General features: G+C 38.4%; 1 protein-coding gene across 5 annotated transcripts in view; it reads left to right on the top strand.

The window, feature by feature from the left end:
- Nucleotides 1-18,010, top strand: part of THSD7A (thrombospondin type 1 domain containing 7A) — a 671,418-nt gene that overhangs the window by 518,537 nt on the left and 134,871 nt on the right. For all 5 annotated transcript variants that reach the window (XM_070264554.1, XM_023639297.2, XM_070264555.1 and 2 more), the window contains 2 exons: nucleotides 3,422-3,577; nucleotides 4,926-5,138. In XM_070264554.1, coding sequence (XP_070120655.1) covers nucleotides 3,422-3,577; nucleotides 4,926-5,138 — 369 coding nt within the window. The remainder of the gene's footprint in view (nucleotides 1-3,421; nucleotides 3,578-4,925; nucleotides 5,139-18,010) is intronic.

The following is an 18,010-nucleotide window of genomic DNA, read 5'->3' as shown; positions in this document are numbered from 1 at the left end:
CAGTGGTATTGATAATGCTGACCCTGTGTAGGCCTAGACAAATGTGTATGTTTGTGTCTTCATTTTTAACAAAAATTTTAAAAAGCAAAACAAAAAAAATGAGAAATTTTACAGATAGAAAATAGCTTATAGAATAAGGGTATAAAGAAAGAAATTATTTTTGTACAATTGTACACTGTGTGTTTTAAGCAAAGTATTATCACAAAATAGTCAAAAGTTAAAAAGATTTAAGAGTTTGGGGGCCAGCCCAGTGGCGTAGTGGTTAAGTTTGCCTGCACCACTTCGGTAGCCCAGGGTTTTCAGATTCAGATCCTGGGCGTGGACCTATGCACTGCTCATCAAGCCATGCTGTGGTGGTGTCCCACATGCAAAGTGGAAGAAGGTTGGCAAGAGATGTTAGTTCCAGGCCAATCATTCTTACCAAAACAAGAAAAAGAAATTAAGCATTTATAAAGTAAAAAAGTTACAGTAAACTGAGGTAGATTTGTTATTGAAGAAAGAAAAAATTTTTAACAATTTTTGTTGTTGTTGGTTTTTTTTTTTGCTGAGGAAGATTAGGCCTGAACTAACATCTCTTGCCAACCTTTCTCCTTTTTTGCCTGAGGAATATTAGCCCAGAGCTAACATCTGTGCTAACCTTCCTCCACTTTATATGTGGGCTGCCATCATAGCATGGCTGACAAGTGGTGTAGGTCTGTGCCTGGGATCCAAACCCACGAACCCAGGCCACCAAAGTGGAGTGCACTGAACTTAAACATTATGCCATAGGGCTGGCCCTGAAAAATATTTTTTTATAAATTTAGTGTAGCCTATGTGTACAGTATTTATAGAGTCTATAGCAGTGTATAGTGATGTCCTAGGCCTCCACATTCACTCATCACTCACTGACTAATGCAGAGCACCTCCCAGTCCTGCAAGCTCCATTCATGGGAAGTGACCTATACAGGTGTACCATGTTTTAGCTTTTATACTGTATTTTTACTGTAACTTTTCTATTTTCAGATACACAAATACTTACCATTGTGTTACAGTTGACCACGGTATTCAGTACAGCAACATGCTGTCTGGGTTTGTAGCCTGGGAGCAATAGGCTATATGATATAGCCTAAGTGTGTAGTAGGCTATACTATCTAGGTTTGTGAGTACACTCACTCTATGACATTCACACGACAAAATCGCCTAAGGAAGCATTTCTCAGAACGTATCCTCATCATGAAGCAACACATGGCTGTACTTACATTAATCTGCAGTAATGTGAGTTGTTCTACATACTATAGATTCGAATTCGTCAAGGTTCTCCAAAGAAGCAACCAACATGATACATGTAGATATGTCAGAGGAGATTTATTATAGGAATTGGCTCACATGATTATGGAGTTGGGGCCACTGGTGTAATTTCTGGTTTCCCAGAGTCAGGAGCTCCGATGTCCAAGGGTAGGAGGAGATATATGTTCCAGTCAAGAACAGTGAGAGAGAATTTGCCTTTCCTCCATTTTTTAGTTTTATTTGGACTCTCAATGGATTGACGGACGCCCCACCCACATTGGTGAGGGCTATCTTCTTTACTCAGGCTACTGAGTCAAATGCTAATCTCTTCCAGAAACATCCTCACAGGCACACTCAGAAATAATGTTTTATCAGCTGTCTTGGCATTCCTTAGCCCAGTCAAGTTGACACATAAAATTAACTGTCACAAGACTCTTATGCCTATAAGGGTATTAAAAACAATTTATTTTTATGTAAAATATATATCATTGGTGTCAGTTTATTTCTATATTCAGAGAAATGAAGCATTTATTTCTGTATTTTCTATCATTAGCGTGCCAAGTACTTTCACTGTTGGAAAGCAATAAAATTAATCATTTTTGGCTTTGGCTGATGTTATGATGCATGTTTGTAACAATCCTGATAACCTTGAGTGAGAAAGCTCACAATGCTTCATACTAGGGAAAGTAGGGGTGCCCAGTCATTTACTTCCACTGCAATGTGTGTGTGTGTTGCCCTGCCGGGGCTGGGCGGGGGAGGGGGGGGTTGGAGGAAGCGGAGGTGGGAGGGGGAGGCCGAGGGTAGTGGGAGGGAAGGGAGATAATTATAAGAATCCTGGGAGGAAAAAGAAAAAATAATCTGTAGAATACTTTTTGGAACTGAAAACCTAGCAGTAAGAAGAGGGAATATATAGCCTTTAGGTAGCATGAATGATTCAGTGTGTTTGTATGTGCAGAAATTTGAGGGAGGCACAAGTGCCTACAGACTGCCTTAGTGTTTAAACTACAAGCAGATAGATTTAGTACTTTTATTTAAAGGTTAGGATAATGTAGCTTAAAATATTTTAATTTCTGTCTGAGCTTCTAGATGTAATCCCATGCAATTGGAATTTGATAGTCCGTTCACATGAAGAGAATGAGAATTGTCTAAGACCTCTGTTATTTCAGTCCTTTGTATTACAGGAATGGACATTTCAAATTATCAGAGGGAAACAGGAACTAGCTACTGTTAAAGGAAATATGTGTCTAAGACATTTACTTAAAATTTTTGCAACAAAAGTAACTATAGCTGTATGTTATATAATATACAGATTAACTTGATTTTTTTCTGCTGTGTATATAGCTTCAAATACCTTTCTCACTTAGTCATTTTTAACCAGCACCATGGACACACCTTGATATTAACTGTCAAATGTATGTGCTGGACAAAACAGCCAAATGGCAGACATCAAAGTAGAAAATAAGAGAAGCAAGGGCAAGTAATATTTATCCCAAGGTTCACTGGTCAACTTACAAACAGACATGGATAATTATAAGTTGGTTGTAGCAATTCTGAGATTTGGATCACTTACACAGATAATATATTCTGTAAAAGTTCTGGAAAGTATCTGGTGAGTCATACAGCTGGAGGTAGAAATTGCTGCCTCTTTTGGTTGGATGAGCACTTCCTTCATCATATTCACCAGGTCCCTCTCTGTGGACCAAAAGGGAAGGGAGACTGGCTCTGCCAGAAGCCACTCAGCGGAGATTTTGTCCCTATTTATTAAAGCTGTCATCCCTCTCCTACTGTGTTCAGTCCTCTAAAGTAGATGTCACTTTCTTAGAATCTAACTATAGAATTTTAGAGATAAAATGAACCTTAACTGGCTAGGAAAGTTAGACTCTGCATTATTAATTGCATGGCTAATTTGTGGTGAAGCTGATGATGAAACCATTGCAGCATGTCTTGTCCAGTTTCCTTGACGACACTACATTGCTGCTTTCCCCCAACTCCTCCTTTTATTCTCAGGATGTAGCTGAGAAGCATTGGAATAATGTCTTGGTGGCACTTCTTTAAGCATTTTCCTTCTTCAGACACACAGAAAAATCATATTGTTGACCATAACCATTCCTTTTCATTTAATTCTCAAGGGATCTCTGTATTTTTCTCTGAACAGCCTCAAAACCAGTGGACTCAAAATTGTGCACTGGCCCTGTCCCTAATACTACACAGCTGTGCCACATTCCCTGTCCTATTGAATGTGAGGTTTCACCTTGGTCAGCTTGGGGACCTTGTACTTATGAAAACTGTAATGACCAGCAAGGCAAAAAAGGTATGTAATGTCAACATGATATGCTTGAAACTCCTGTCAATTAAGTGAAACCATGAATGATTTAAAAATGATGCTCTGTGTTCCTTGTGATTATTTGTTTGTAATGTTTTCCAGAATGGCTAAAGAGCATTGATTGCAAAAGATGACTAAACCTACTCTGGTGATGGTAGCAGAAGATGAGACTTGAAGAACATAGGCAAGATGCTTGCTAATTGAGACAGCCAAGGGAGAACTTCTGAGGCAGTTCAGTGCTGTGGTTAATATGAGCTGTGGTGTCAGACTGACCTGAATTGGATGACCTGTCATGTCCCTCACTGTTTAGATAAATTAATTCACTTATCTACATCTTTGTCCTCTTATCTGTAAAGAGATTTAATAATATCTGCCACCCAAGTTTTCTCTAAAGATTCAATGAGATAATAAAGATATAGCACTTAATTCCGTGCCTGACCCGTAGCTAGTGCCCAATAAACAAAACTCCTTGTTACTTTGAAGGTAAAAGAAACAAGAACAAAATGAAAAACTCTATTGCTTTTTTGATGCAAATAATATATCTAAGAGGAATAGAATAAATGCAATGGTTTACCTCATGGTGGGCATGGTCGTGTAATTTTCACGTGATCTAGTAGTTGAAAACACTTTCCTATTTTGTTTCAGAGGACGGTCATTGGTGATTTTAATATGTTCACATAGTAATAAACAGACATTAATTTTGTTATACATCATCAGAAGGGCAACATTTAGGTGCTATTAAAGCACAGAGCAGGACTTTGAACATTCCTCTTTAGAGCCCAGATGGTTTATACCCCTAATTCAAATTTCCAGGGAGTTTGAAATCAACCAAGGCTCAAGAGTCGGTTTCTCTGGTAGCATCCAACTTCTCAGAGGTTTCTTTTCAAATTTAACCATGTGATAGTGTTGAAGAATTCAAAGTAATACCATTTGTGTCTGGTCATGAATATTTTTGAATAGCTTAAGATTTCATTGTTTCTTTGAGTATTTTATAACTACAGACTTTCCAAATCAGGCAAAATCAGTCTCTCTCTCTCTCTCTCTCTCTCCAGCCCTATGAGGAAATGAGAGATATATGGTATTTCTTGCCTTATTTTTATTATGGTAAATGTACACCAAAAGTCCCTCTTTGATCATTCTGTTCATTCATTTATTTGTTTAATGAATTATTAGTGAGCTCACATTACGCTAGAGTTTGGGGATGCATCAGTGATTAAAGCAGATATGCCTTCTACCCTCTACCCTCATCCAGCTTTGACTCGAGGTTTCATTCAGCCTTCTGAAATATTCAATCTATGATAGTAACAATAAATATTTTCCTTCCCCAATAATCCAGGTTTCAAACTGAGGAAGCGCCGCATTACCAGTGAGCCCACTGGAGGCTCTGGGGGCACTGGGAACTGCCCTCACTTACTGGAAGCCATTCCCTGTGAAGAGCCATCCTGCTATGACTGGAAAGCAGTGAGGCTTGGAGACTGTGAACCAGATAATGGAAAAGAGTGTGGTCCAGGCACTCAGGTTCAAGAGGTTGTGTGCATCAACAGTGACGGTGAGACAGATAGATCTATCTTGCTTTTATGAATGTCTGTTTAACCCTGGAGATATGTTTTGCCTTATGCCAAAATCTCATGTCTTCTCTCATCATAAGTGGTTCCATTTACAAACACAGAAATAGCTGCTGCTTCTTTCCTTCCCTTCCTGCTCGCCTCCCTCCCTCCTTTCTTTCTTTTTCCTTCCCTCTCCTCCCTTTCTTTCTCTTTCTTTCTTCTTCCTCCCTTCCTTCCTTCCTTCCTTGCTTGCTTCCTTCCTTCCTCTCTCTCTCTCTCTTTTTTTCTAATGGTGGCGAAGGAGAGGTTCTTTGAACAATCACAGGGTATTTTTAAATTTGAAAATGGGTAACATAGAATAAGAAGTAAATCATCAAGGCAATGATGTATCAGATTGAAGAATGTAAAAATAAGGAAAAGTAACATTTTTCTAAGTGGTATTTTTTATTTGCCATAGAAGAAGATATGTAAATAAACACAGGTTGTAAGGATTGGTTGACTTGACTCCAGAAGCCTTTGTTTCCCACCCTGATATTGTGTCTTAGTGATGTAATTTAACTTACAGAGACACAAGCCGTTAGGCATCTCACAGCCTAGAGTTCCCTAATCAACCTTTTGAGCTTTGGGGGTCTCCCCTCTAGGAATGTCATAGAGCCATTAGGATGGTGATTTTCGACAAGGTTCTTTTCCTGAACCTTGGATTACCACAGGATTACCTTGGACTTTTACTACTGATTTTTGTTCGAGAAAATATCGTGTCTTGTTGTTAACCCTGACGTAAGATTTCTATATTCTTTCCACGAGTGCTGCTACTATTTTGGGGAGCTCTCTTTACTCCTCAGCAATCCCTGAGTCACGCTTAGGAAACATAGAATTCCCCCAGACGTAGTTTAAAACCTCTGGCTAAGATCATCTCTAAGGTTCCTTCCAACTCTCGAATCCTATGACTCTGCACATCAGAGCAGCATGAACACCAAGCCCCAGGGTCCCATGGTTTGACAGTTTCTGCTGTTTACAGTGTATGCAGAAACAGTCTGGCGCCCCCTCAGGGGCCCTGAAACATGTGGTAACCGTCATCATTCCTTCCATCCTATTTTCTTCCAGCAAGCAGAACTGTTTCTTCCTAGGACTCGGTCAGTGTTCGCTAGAGAAAGATACTCTTTGCAGTGAGAGACTGACAGAAGCTGCTAGTACTGAGGAAGCAGCCTTTCCACTTTCAAACATACAAGACCCTGTCATCTTTGTCCAGGGTCCAAGGAAGTCATACAGGACAGCGTTGTTTCAAATCCGAACCGCACTTGAGGCTGGAAGGTGAAGAAGGGGGTTATTGCTCCAGATATTGTAGGATGAATTTTATGTTTTCTGCTTTTTTCTCTGTAGCTATAGTTAGCTATGATACATCTCTTTAGCTTTTACTCACTTCTGCTCTGAAGGGAAAGAAAAGAAGGCATTTGACGTCTAGGAAAAAGAAAGCAAAAGAAACGCATTCTGTTGTGCTCATACACGCACTTCAAATCCTGATTTGTATTGATGGCACTCTATATTAGCTCTGAGCTGCTGTAAAAACCGTAAGGGTCAAATTTATTTTAGCGTCATTGGTAACTCCCTTCTGATACTGCTTCTTGATTTTTTTTTCCTCAATTCAAGTAATTTTCTTATTCTCCTGTAGACGTAGGGAGGAACTGGGATCCCACATATTGTAAAAGGTGTATTTGTGTGAGCTAAGATGAAAAAAACACCAAGATGAAAGGTTAATTGTGCATGGAACTTCCACCTAAATATTATCAAATGAAAACTCGTACCTCACTTATTGCAGTGATCTTCCTGGATGTTTGTGCAAATTGAGTATATTTTAAATATATTAGAGGAACTGGCTACTTAAAAAATATCAGTGGTTAATTTTAATTGTGTCTGGTAAAAATATTTTGTAAAACAAATAATCACCTCCTAAATTGTCTTGTGGAACACCAAAGAACAATCAGAATGAGTTAGATATGTCTAGATATAATGAAGAGTAATGTATGTTATAACCTAAAAGGCAAATTGATAACTCACAGTGTACATAAGCTGGTTTTACTTTGTCTACCTCACAGACAGAATGAATTAAAAAAGGTGAGAAGTGTGCTATTGATATTCAATTTGTTATTATTGTCCTTTATCAGGACATTTCTTCCATCATTAAATTTTACTTCCTAACATTAATTAGTTGTAGTGCAACTCAATATTTTAACTGGCTCAAACTACAGGAGTGCATAAAATCAGGAAAATTCTTTATTATTATAAATATAAGTAATAAATATAAATGTAAATAGTCCTTTATTATTATAAATCCCAATTACTGACACGTAATTGTGCTGATAGAATCTGAGCCAAAGCTGGAGACCAGTAAATACTCCGCCAGTATTATCATGTGGTCACCTGGTAAGTGTTTAGCAGCTGCACCAAATGTTGTTTTGTAATTAAATCGAGCCCAGGGAATTAAAGTTGATTAGTGGTACACACTCTACCTCTAGGCCTGGCTGCGGCTGTAGATTTTGTTTTATAATTAAGTTAAAGCTCGACTAGGGAAATGAAGAATTAGAGCCCGTGAATGTAGCAAATAATAAAAAGACTTTTTTCCCTCCCATAATCCTCACAAATTTCGCAACTTTGTTGATGACCTCAAAGCATTTAAATCTCTGTTTTTTTCCCCCGATATGTTCTTTGTCTAGGCTTCCAGAGGTCGTTAGGATTTACTGCTGCTGGTAGTATTCATCTTTTCTGCCTTCCGAGGCGCAGGACTGGGGAAGGGTTGTGAGGGCGCCCAGCAGGAGTTTTATGTAGATTCCCTGACACACAGAGGAGTGTAACAGAAATCCTAGATGAAGGAGAACTCAGGAGATAATTAGACTCTCCAGAAAGAGAGAAACATTTTACGTGTAATAGAAAAAATATTACTTATAATTTAAAGATAGTCAGAGAAGCAATTCCAGACCTCTGAGCACAAACCCAGGAATGACTCCAAAGGTCCTGTAGTGGTGGTGTGGGGGGAGAACCCTAGAGGATGTTGGACCTATGAGGAAACCCAAATCTGCCCTATTTCAGTTTTTGTGACATCTGTGTATGTTTTATTTAAAGATGTAAATTTGGTAAGCAAGAGTATTTTCTTTCCGAAATTGGTTGGTTAGAGACAGAACAAAGCAGGGCTATCAGGTTAAAAGTGGGGGGAAAATCTATTGTCTCGTTGATTACTTAAGGAGACAGTAAACCAAACATTGTTTCCATATTTCCCTCCTCTCTGTTGAAAAAATAAATAATGCCATCCATATTTCATTACCGTGTGCTCTATATCAGATATCAGAGTATTGACACATTTCTGTGTGACTTTAAAGACTACAGTTTTGTAAATTTGTTTTTGGCATTACTTAGTAAAGTGGTGAACCTCAGCTGTTTCAAAATGCCTGCCACTTCTATACTACCTTTCTTATTTTTCTCCACACTAGTAAAAGTTAACAATATAACCAATGACATTGACGTGCACAACTCATGTTCATGCTTGACCCAAATTTTTATGAGACAAAAAAAATATATAAATAGTAATAATATTTCCATGGACGTAAATTGACACAACGATTCATCAGGACACAGCTATTAATGGTATAGTAGTAAGGGTAGTGACCAGGCGGGGCCCTCAGAGTTTGCTCTGCCGTTGTGGAAGCCCTATGGTTCCGGCTCAAATCCTTCCTCATCTATTGGGCAAAGTGTGTCAAAATTCAAGGGTAACCTTGACTCACTCTAATTTATTTGTTAAAAGGAACTGACTTACTTTAAATGTCAGTACCAACAAATGTTTTATGCACAACCTAAAAACTGGTTGTAACACACCATTGTGTCATGTCACTGTGGTTAAAAGCTATTGGATTATTAAGAACTTCTGTCCATAAGTTCCTTATGCTTCAAATATAAGGACTGCATCAATAATATTAGATGTTTATTAGTCATATGTAAAGATAAATGGATGTAAGTTATATGGGCATGTGTGTGTATTCATTATACGCAAATATTTTTTCAATTTACACTGTGAGGTGCTGGATCTGTTTTTGCAAAGGGTGTCCTAGATCCCCCAGTATCTCTCCTTAAGTGTGTGCTATGATATGATTCCTAAGTCTTACCTACAGACCCAATGAATTACAGTCTATGGAGGCAAGTCCCAGAAAGCTTCGTTTTTATGAAGCCTCCTGGATAGTTCTGATGTTCAGTGAAGTTTGTGAACCATTGTATTAACATGAGAAAAGGATTGTTTTGGTTGAACCTAAGTCCCAAATCTGTTACCTGAAGACTCCCAGCAGTGTAGCAAACTGGTTAGATTGGGGTAAGACTGAAGAGGACCTATGATTAAGAAAGTGTTGAGACTAGTACTGAGGCAAGCCTTTAAAGTAAATTTTTCTGCCTGTTTTTGGAACTGTTTTTGCATATCCTCTGAAGTACCAAAAGAACTGGGGAACATTGGGGAAGATGATTTTACATCCAGAGCACTGGCTTGTCATGTGCCTGCTTAATCTTTCTGAAATTTTTACCACTAGTTTCTTTATTCTGGAATGAGATATGTATCCGCATGTGAGTGGAAGAAAGGGAAGACTTGAATACTATTTCTTTCCCAAGTAGTTCATGTCATACTTCTCTTTTGCCATGTATTCAGTATTAAGAGGAATATAAGGGCATGTCATTTCAATATCTTGAGGTAAATGCAGGAATAAACACCTAAAAAATATTGAAAATTTTTCCTCTGGAAACAGGACTCAGTGTGGGGAGAGCTGGGTTAAAGTACTGCTTTATTTTTAGCCTTGTAGTACAATTTGTATGTGATTTATAAATTGTATGAATGCTGAATTAATTTGTCAAAATATATATTTATTAACAGTTTGAAGGGGGACAGAGGTATGTGGGACAAGGAGTGGAGTAGAGTATAGGGAGCAAAGCATTCCAGGAATAGAAAAAGAGAAATTGCAAAGCTTATAGTTCAGACTAATATTTTGACTGGTTCAGAATATTCATAAGTTCTCTGAGAAGCATAGGCTAGTTCAAGGATCAGGATGCAAACAGTTTATTAAGGATGTACTCCCAGCAAAAACCAGTAAGAGAAAAGGGAATAAAGAAGCAAAATAGAGAAGGGGGGTGTGTCTGGGGTTCCCAAGTGCACCTCCAGGCTCTGTAATTCACTAGGTGAACTCACAGGACTCAGCAGATAGCCATACCCACAGCTACATTTTGTTACATCAAAAGGATACAAAGCAAAATCAGCAAAAGGAAAAGGTGCATGGGGCAGAGGCCAAAGGAAACCAGGCACGAGCTCCCAAGAGTCCTCCAGTGGAGTCACACAGGACATGCTTAATTTACCCACCAATGAATTGTGACAATGTGTATGGAGTCTTGTCTACCAGGGAAACTCATCTAAGCCTTGGAGTCCAGGGTTTATATTGGGGGTCGGCCATGTAATCACCCTCTGCCTAGCACAGACCAAAATTCCAAACTCCCAGAAGGAAAGCAAATGTTCAACCTAACCTAAACCACATTTTTTATACAAACACTTTAAGCACAGTGAGCAACACTATCATTTAGAGAATGGTGGAGCCCTCCAGAAGTGCAGGTTCCCAAATGCAAGCCAAGGGCCAAGCTTGTGAGCCAGACTGTCTAAGGATAACAGTCTCAGGCCTGCTATATTAACTCTTCTGCACAGGGAAATACTAAAGTTGAGGACTCAGTCTAATGAGGTGAGACTCGAGTAAAAATTAAACACTGTAGGTTGTGATTTTAGAAATAAAGGAGCTGGGCCTTTATACTCTCACACCAGTCAACCATTGGCCCACAGCTACTGGCTAGAAGGAGGAAGGTGGGTCCCAGAAACTTCCAACTCTCTCTATTTGCCAGAGAACCCTAGTATCTAAGGGCATTCAGCTGAAGGGCAGGAATGAGACATTGGCAGCAGAATCTGAGAGATGGGTGCACAGATCCAGTAGAAGGGATCTCGGGGGATCCAAGCTGAGCAACAACACTGTACAGGAAGAGATCCAGTTATAGTGGGAAGGAGTATAAAGGTTGTATTTACTAAAATGAACCTAAAACCTATTAATAGAGTCTTCTACACTACAGAGGAATGTCCATGAGGATATACAGTTTCCAGTTTAGGAAAATGCTTTGATTGGACATTTCGTTGACAAATGTGTAGCACGGATAAAACGAGGTAAGAGTTGAGTTCTGTAAAATAAAAAATAGGAGAATTTTTAAGTTATCTCTGTCAGTAGGGGGAGAGATGTAACGGATTTAGAAATGGTAAAAGAAGATTTGAGAAGGATCTGGGAGGAGAAGTGAGAGTAAGGATCTTAAGGAAAACAGAGAATATGTTTGGAGAGGGCCACAGCTAACAACAAATGCACTTCGGTATGAAATAGGCAACTCGGTCTTACAGGTTTGCTCAGAATAGTATCATTTTCTTGAAGTTATTATTAATAGCATCTTCCTTTGTCCCCAAAAGTGTCCTGGTTTGAACAGTGAGTGATATTATCACCCTTGGGATGTCTGATAAATATGGGCACAGAGGAGGCAAAAAATTGGAACCAAAAGTGTTAGGAGAAATATTAGTTCCATGAAAATCTTGGTAGAAAATGAAGAAGTTCCTGAATTCCCCAGTAGAATTTAAGTAATTCCATTTTAATTTTAACTGAAAATGCAACTTCAGAAGGCTGGAAAACCTGAAGACACCCAAGCAGCAGACATTGAGATTGTTTAATATTTGAAAATGTTAGAATATCTTTTCAAGAACTTAAAATTGATGAACACATTCATAAATATTTTTGCTCCCTTCTGTCAGGGGAATGCCTTTTGTACTATATTTATTGTCATAATTATTTAGCATTGATGGACAAGAACATCATAATATACAGAGAGAGAGATGAAAGGTTAAGTTAAAATTTCTGTAAGTTTAGAAGGGAAACTAACCTAAATGAGATTTGCTTTTGAAAGTTTGGTGAAAACCCTGAGTTCAGACCAATTCAGATGTCTGTAGAGCCAGATCAGAACACGATTTCAAAAGTATGATCACTCTCTGGAACTGGAATCTATTTCTTAACACAAATTACACAGCCATTACATGGAAAAGCTGATCTTTAAATGCAAGAATACGTCCTATAACTGAATTATTTTTCCATAATTTAAGCCATAAATCAACTAAGAAGTTTCCTTCCTGTGGAATGCTACACCACTTAATGTGTTTGGAATGTAATTAGGTTGGATATTATGCTTAAATCTAAGGTCTCTTACTTTACAATTAGGATCATCTAACACTGTTGGTAGGAGTTTGTTTCCTATAATTGGGTTGAGATTTTCTATTCTATTTGTTGTAAAGATGAAAGTCATTATACCCTTTTAGAAAATTTAAGGCAATAGGTATTCTTCAGTATTGGTTTATAGTAATCACAATTTTATTTTGGCCTTAAAAAAATCTGGCATTAGGTACCCAGATCTATCTGGTTGTTGCATGTGTGTGTGTGTATTACAATATATTTTGATGTATTGTTAATAAAAGTTATTGTTTTGTTGTTTTTAAGGAAACCATCAGGATTGAGCCAATGTTCTTTTGAATATCAATGTCTTATCAAAGTGTAGGGTTTTATAAAGAATTTTCTTTTAAAAGTAGGATAGATTTAGTGGAAACCTCAGGTGAAAATTAAGTAAACAATAGTTTACTTACCAATTAATGATATAATATAAATTTCCCACTAGATGTTAGCTACCACTTCAAATGGCAAATATAGGAGAAAATAGCCTTTCACTTTATTATAGATGGTCAAGTGACTAGACACAACCCAGGGCAGCCATTTTTCTCATAGCTGGGTCAGTAAAAGCCAGTATGGATTGAAAGCACATCTTCTAGTCAGATTAGACAGGAGTTTAATTATTAAACGTAATAGATACATCTCATTCCTTAGTTTGTCTGGCCCCTTGTTTGTTTCTTTGATTCTGCTTGTCTCTTATCTCCTCTGTCAGCCTTTGCCTTGTCATGACTTCATTGATTCTACATTCTTCTGAGTCTCTTCCCTACCTCTCAGGCCATGTATCATTTAACTGTTACTAGGTAGCAAACTACCTCAAAACTCACTGGCTGAAAATAAAACCAATTAAGATTTCTCATGATTCTGGGGAGTTCCTGTTCAGGTTTCACATAAGCTCAGTTGTGGAGGTTTGGCTCTGACTGGAAAGTCCAAGATGGCCTCCCTCACATTTCTTGCAGTTGGTGCTATCTGCTGAGGTACATTGGTACTTCTCCACATGGGCTCTCCTCCTCCAATAAGTTAGACCAGCTTCTTTAGCTGGTGGTTTTAGGGCACTGCTTTAAGAGGACAAAAACAGAAGCTGACTGGCCTCTTGTACTCACACACTGTCACTTCTGACACATTCTGTCACTCAGCAAGTCGTAATGACAACTCAGATTTAATGAGTAGAGAAATAGACTCTACTTCTTGATGAGAGACATTATAGTGAATTATGGCCAATAATTTAATTTACCACAGTCCCCCCTCTGATCACAATTGTTTTCATTCCTCCCACATGCAAAATACTCCCCCTCCTCACCCAAGACCACCCCAATTATCCAATTTTATCATCAGGCTTAAAATTTCGTTATCTCATGATCCACCTCTGGTTCAAATATAGATGAGGCTTGTCAGGTGCAGCACTTGGGCTGTGGTTAGTCTTGAATCAGAGGCCTGTGAACTAGAAAAACAAGACACCTTCCAGTAATTCTCTACACACATACAACATGCAATGGTATGATAGGGGCTAGAAAATTGGACAAATTCTCCCATTCAAAAATGAGAAAAATAGGAAGCATTCAGCAGTCTCTGGTTTATATCAATTCTGAAACCCAGCCTGGTTCCCCATTATACCAGGGACAGGGACAATTCCTTGATCTGGGCCTAGTTTTGTTCTCTGGAAGTAGTTTCCTGGTCCATTATTCTACTTGACTCTCTGCTCTTCGCTCTAGGCTGTTCGATTTTCCCATCAGATGTCTTTCATTTTCTGTAAGAAATGGCTCATATTTGTAGCTGAGGAGCTTTCTCAGTCTGCCTCCTGTCCATAGAAATCAAAGACCCCTGAGAACTTTTTTTTCATTTTGAACCATCTCAATTTCTCTAAGACCGAGCTGGCAGTGTTTTTTATCAATACATTATTCTTAAAATGTTTTGGGTTTCTTATTAATCTCATTGGAAGTCATTCCATGCCCCAAAAGCCGTATCCATAATTTGTTTCTGAAACAAACCTCTCTTTACTTTGGATTCTTAGAAGCCTTTACGTCTAACTGAGTGAGCCTTCTAGAAACCGCTTAAATTTTTCTGAGGTGTTATTAAAGAATTATTAGCTACATCCTTGAATTGATTTTTACCTTTGGCCATTTATTGCTTTGAAAATCTTTTGCCAGAGAACTAGGGTGAGAAACAATTTTATTTTCCATCTCAGGACATCGTAGCATCATCTAAATTCCAATTGCACACTGAATTATTTCTTCTTTAGTTTATTTCTCTTCCTGTAGCATACCACCCTCAGGAAAAAACAAATAAATCAGCACTTTAAACATTTTTCTTGGAAATATCCTTATGTTGATTCACAGGTTCATTAGATATATTTTCTATCTTACAAGTTTCTGCAAGCAACAGGTTTTCCAATTTTTCCATCACTAGGTAACTTGAGACTGTGTAACTCTGTTCTCCACTAATAATCTTCTCGCCTGCTTTTCAGCCTTTATCCACCTTAAATATCAAAGCCAGTGCTACATGTTTTAGGTTTTTGCTAAAGCAGCACCCCATTTCTAGGTACTAAGGTCTGTACCAGATATGTATGCTGCGTAACAAACTCCTCTAAACATTGCGTTTTTTAAAACTTCTTTCAAATGTATGGGTTGGCTGGGTGGGTCCTCTTCTGGTTCTTCCTGGGATCCCTGATGCAACTGCGTTTAGCTGGAGGGCAGGCATGGCTAGGATGTCCAAGGTGGCTTCACTGATGTCAGTGAAGGTACCTCATTTTTCCTCCGTGTTCTTTCATAGTCCTGTAGACTATGCTGGCTTCTTTTCAAGGTGATCTCAGGGCAGTGTTCCAAAAGGGCAAAACAGATGAAAGACCTCTTAATGTCTGGGTTTGGGGATGCTCATAAGGTCACTTCTACCACACTTTTTGGGTCAAAACAAGTCTCAAGGCCAGCCAGATTCAAGGGATGGTATAATCGATTATACCTTTTGATGGGAGGTACTCATCAGAATTGGTAGATGTATTTAACCTACCACAGGCTACTTCCTCTGTTTCCTATACATTCTTTCTCGGCTCCTTCATTAAATGTTAATATTCCCTTTCAACCTTCTGCTACATAGCTCCACCTGGAAGCCCCAAATGAACCCTACTGGCATTTCAAAATCAGTATGTACCAAAGTCAAACTCATCATCTTTCCTCCCAAATTGATTTCTCCTCTGGTTTTTCTAACCTAGTTCACAGCACCACAGGTTGCTCAGTTCTGTTGATAGAGTGACATCTTTGAAGACGCATAAAGGAGGAGGGAAAGTAAGGCCATGAGAACCTTGGAAGATACTATTCTAGGCAGAAGGAACACCAAATGCAAGACCCTGGGGTCGGAACTGCTTTGAATCTGAGGAACAACAAGGTGGCCAGTGTGGTTGGAGTCAAGTGATTTAGGGGGACAATAATCAGGGATGAGGTGAGAGAGCTTATGAAGGACTGAGACCCTCCAGGGACTTTGGCTTTTACTCTAAGATGGGAATCTGTTGGGGCTTTGAGCAGACAAGTGACCAGAACTGACATATTTTTAAAGAATCGCTCATGTTGCTTTGTTGAGACCGAACTTTAAATGAGTGGAGAAGCAGCAGTGAAGAAGCTTCTGCTGTAACTCAGGTGAGAGATGGTAGTGAGGCTTAGAGAAGGGTTGCAACAATAGAAAGGGGAGGGGGTGCTAGTTTAGAAGAATTAAACTAATTGTCTGGGGATCACTAGGGCAGTTAGTAGAGATATTGGTACCCTGGGATCAGGTTTTTCTTACTCTGGGGTTCCAAATCTTCCACCATAAATCCTCTCTTGATTGTGTCATTTAGCTGCTTAAAATCTCTTGCTGGCTACCCACTGCCTTCTGCATAAAGTTCAAAGCTGTTTGGGAATCAGAGAATGTCTCCCCTGATATCGTCCTTCGCTTTTACCAATCACCTTTACAGAATTTGATTATTTACACTTTCCTGTTACCCACTATCCACTCTAAACTGTTAGTCACTATGGGATTGGGAAAGTGTCATATTTATTTTTGTATACCTATTTCCTAGCTCTCTGCCCCACATAACAGATTATCAATAAATCTCTGATTCATCACTAATTTCTTGCTTTCTTTTATCCTTAAACATCACGTCTTTTCAGGAAATGACTCTCACTTTCTCCTTCAGTAAACTTTTTTTATTGTGCTCACTGCAGATTCAAACTTCACCTACCAGATGTCAGATAAAGCTTGACACCAAATTGCACACTCTATTACCATCTCAATATGCCTTCAAATTCCATTACTCTCAAGTCCCCATAGACCAGAGCAAAACAGCTACTGCATTTGCATAAAGAGAAAAAAATAAACAGAATGTTTATAAAAACCTATAATCTGAAGGATTCCTCTCACAGCATTCTATCATTAGATGGCCTTTTGTTGAGATTCAATTTTCTGAATCTGCTTCAGTCATGGAAGCACTGAGTATAGGTTCAAATGCTAACTTTGCACTTTTTTTGTCAAGTTACGTAAATTCTCTGTGACTAAGTTTCCTCATCTGTGAAATAAGGGTAGTTCAATTACCTGCTCATAAAATTTCTATGGTGTAGAAATGAGTTAATATATCTTGAGTGCTAAGAATTGTGGCTAACACATAGTAAATACTGTTTAAGTATTTGTTGTTACTGTCATTCATCTGAGATGAGTTCAATAGTGAAAAATTTAAGCAGGAAGACCATTCTCTTTTGTTTGTTTGGTTAAGGATAAGAATTTTATTGCTGACCCATATTGATCAAATGATTTACATTCTATCTCATTTATTTTCGTCACACCCTCATGAAATAAGTGTATGTATTTAGAGAGTATATGTATCTATATATGGCCTTAAACAAATGGATACCAGAAAATAATAAGTATATAATAGTAAAATTCTGTAATAGAAAATCCTTTCACAAGGGCATAGATCCCTGAATTGACATTTCTGTATTCCACTTGACACATGCTATTGATTCAAATTAGTATTGAGCTAGTAATGTCTTCTGAAGAGAACTAAGAGTATTTGTCTGACCAAACTTTGAAAATTAATTCTTATAGCATATTGCTGTTAATTTTAAAGTAGATTATGGGTGTGCATTTTTTATTTGTATGATGTAAGAATTGCACTGAATGTGTCACACAAGGAAAATTGTAGTTTTCTTTCTTTCCTTAGAAAGATAACAAATTACTGACCATAGCCAGAAATTGGACTTCACTTGACTCATATAAGATTAGGGAACATTTTTGTGGAATGACTAATACAATGAAAAAAGAAATCTATAGTAATCTTTTTTTTTTTTTTTTTGCCGAGGAAGATTCACCCTGAGCTAACATCTGTGCCAATCTTCCTCTATTTTGTATGTGGGTCTCTGCCACAGCATGACCACTGATGAGTGTTATAGGTCCACATCTGGGAACTGAACCTGGGCCACCAAAGTGGAGCGTGCCAAATTTAGGCCATGGGGCCAGCCCCTGTGGCAATCTTTGAACTTCAAGACCACTGATATTTAGCACTGCATTAAGTAGAAGCTGGAGAAAATACATCTTCCAAAAAAAAA

Source organism: Equus caballus, chromosome 4, assembly GCF_041296265.1.
Source record: "Equus caballus isolate H_3958 breed thoroughbred chromosome 4, TB-T2T, whole genome shotgun sequence".
Lineage (NCBI taxonomy): Eukaryota > Metazoa > Chordata > Mammalia > Perissodactyla > Equidae > Equus > Equus caballus.
This window is presented reverse-complemented; position numbering and strand designations above follow the sequence as displayed.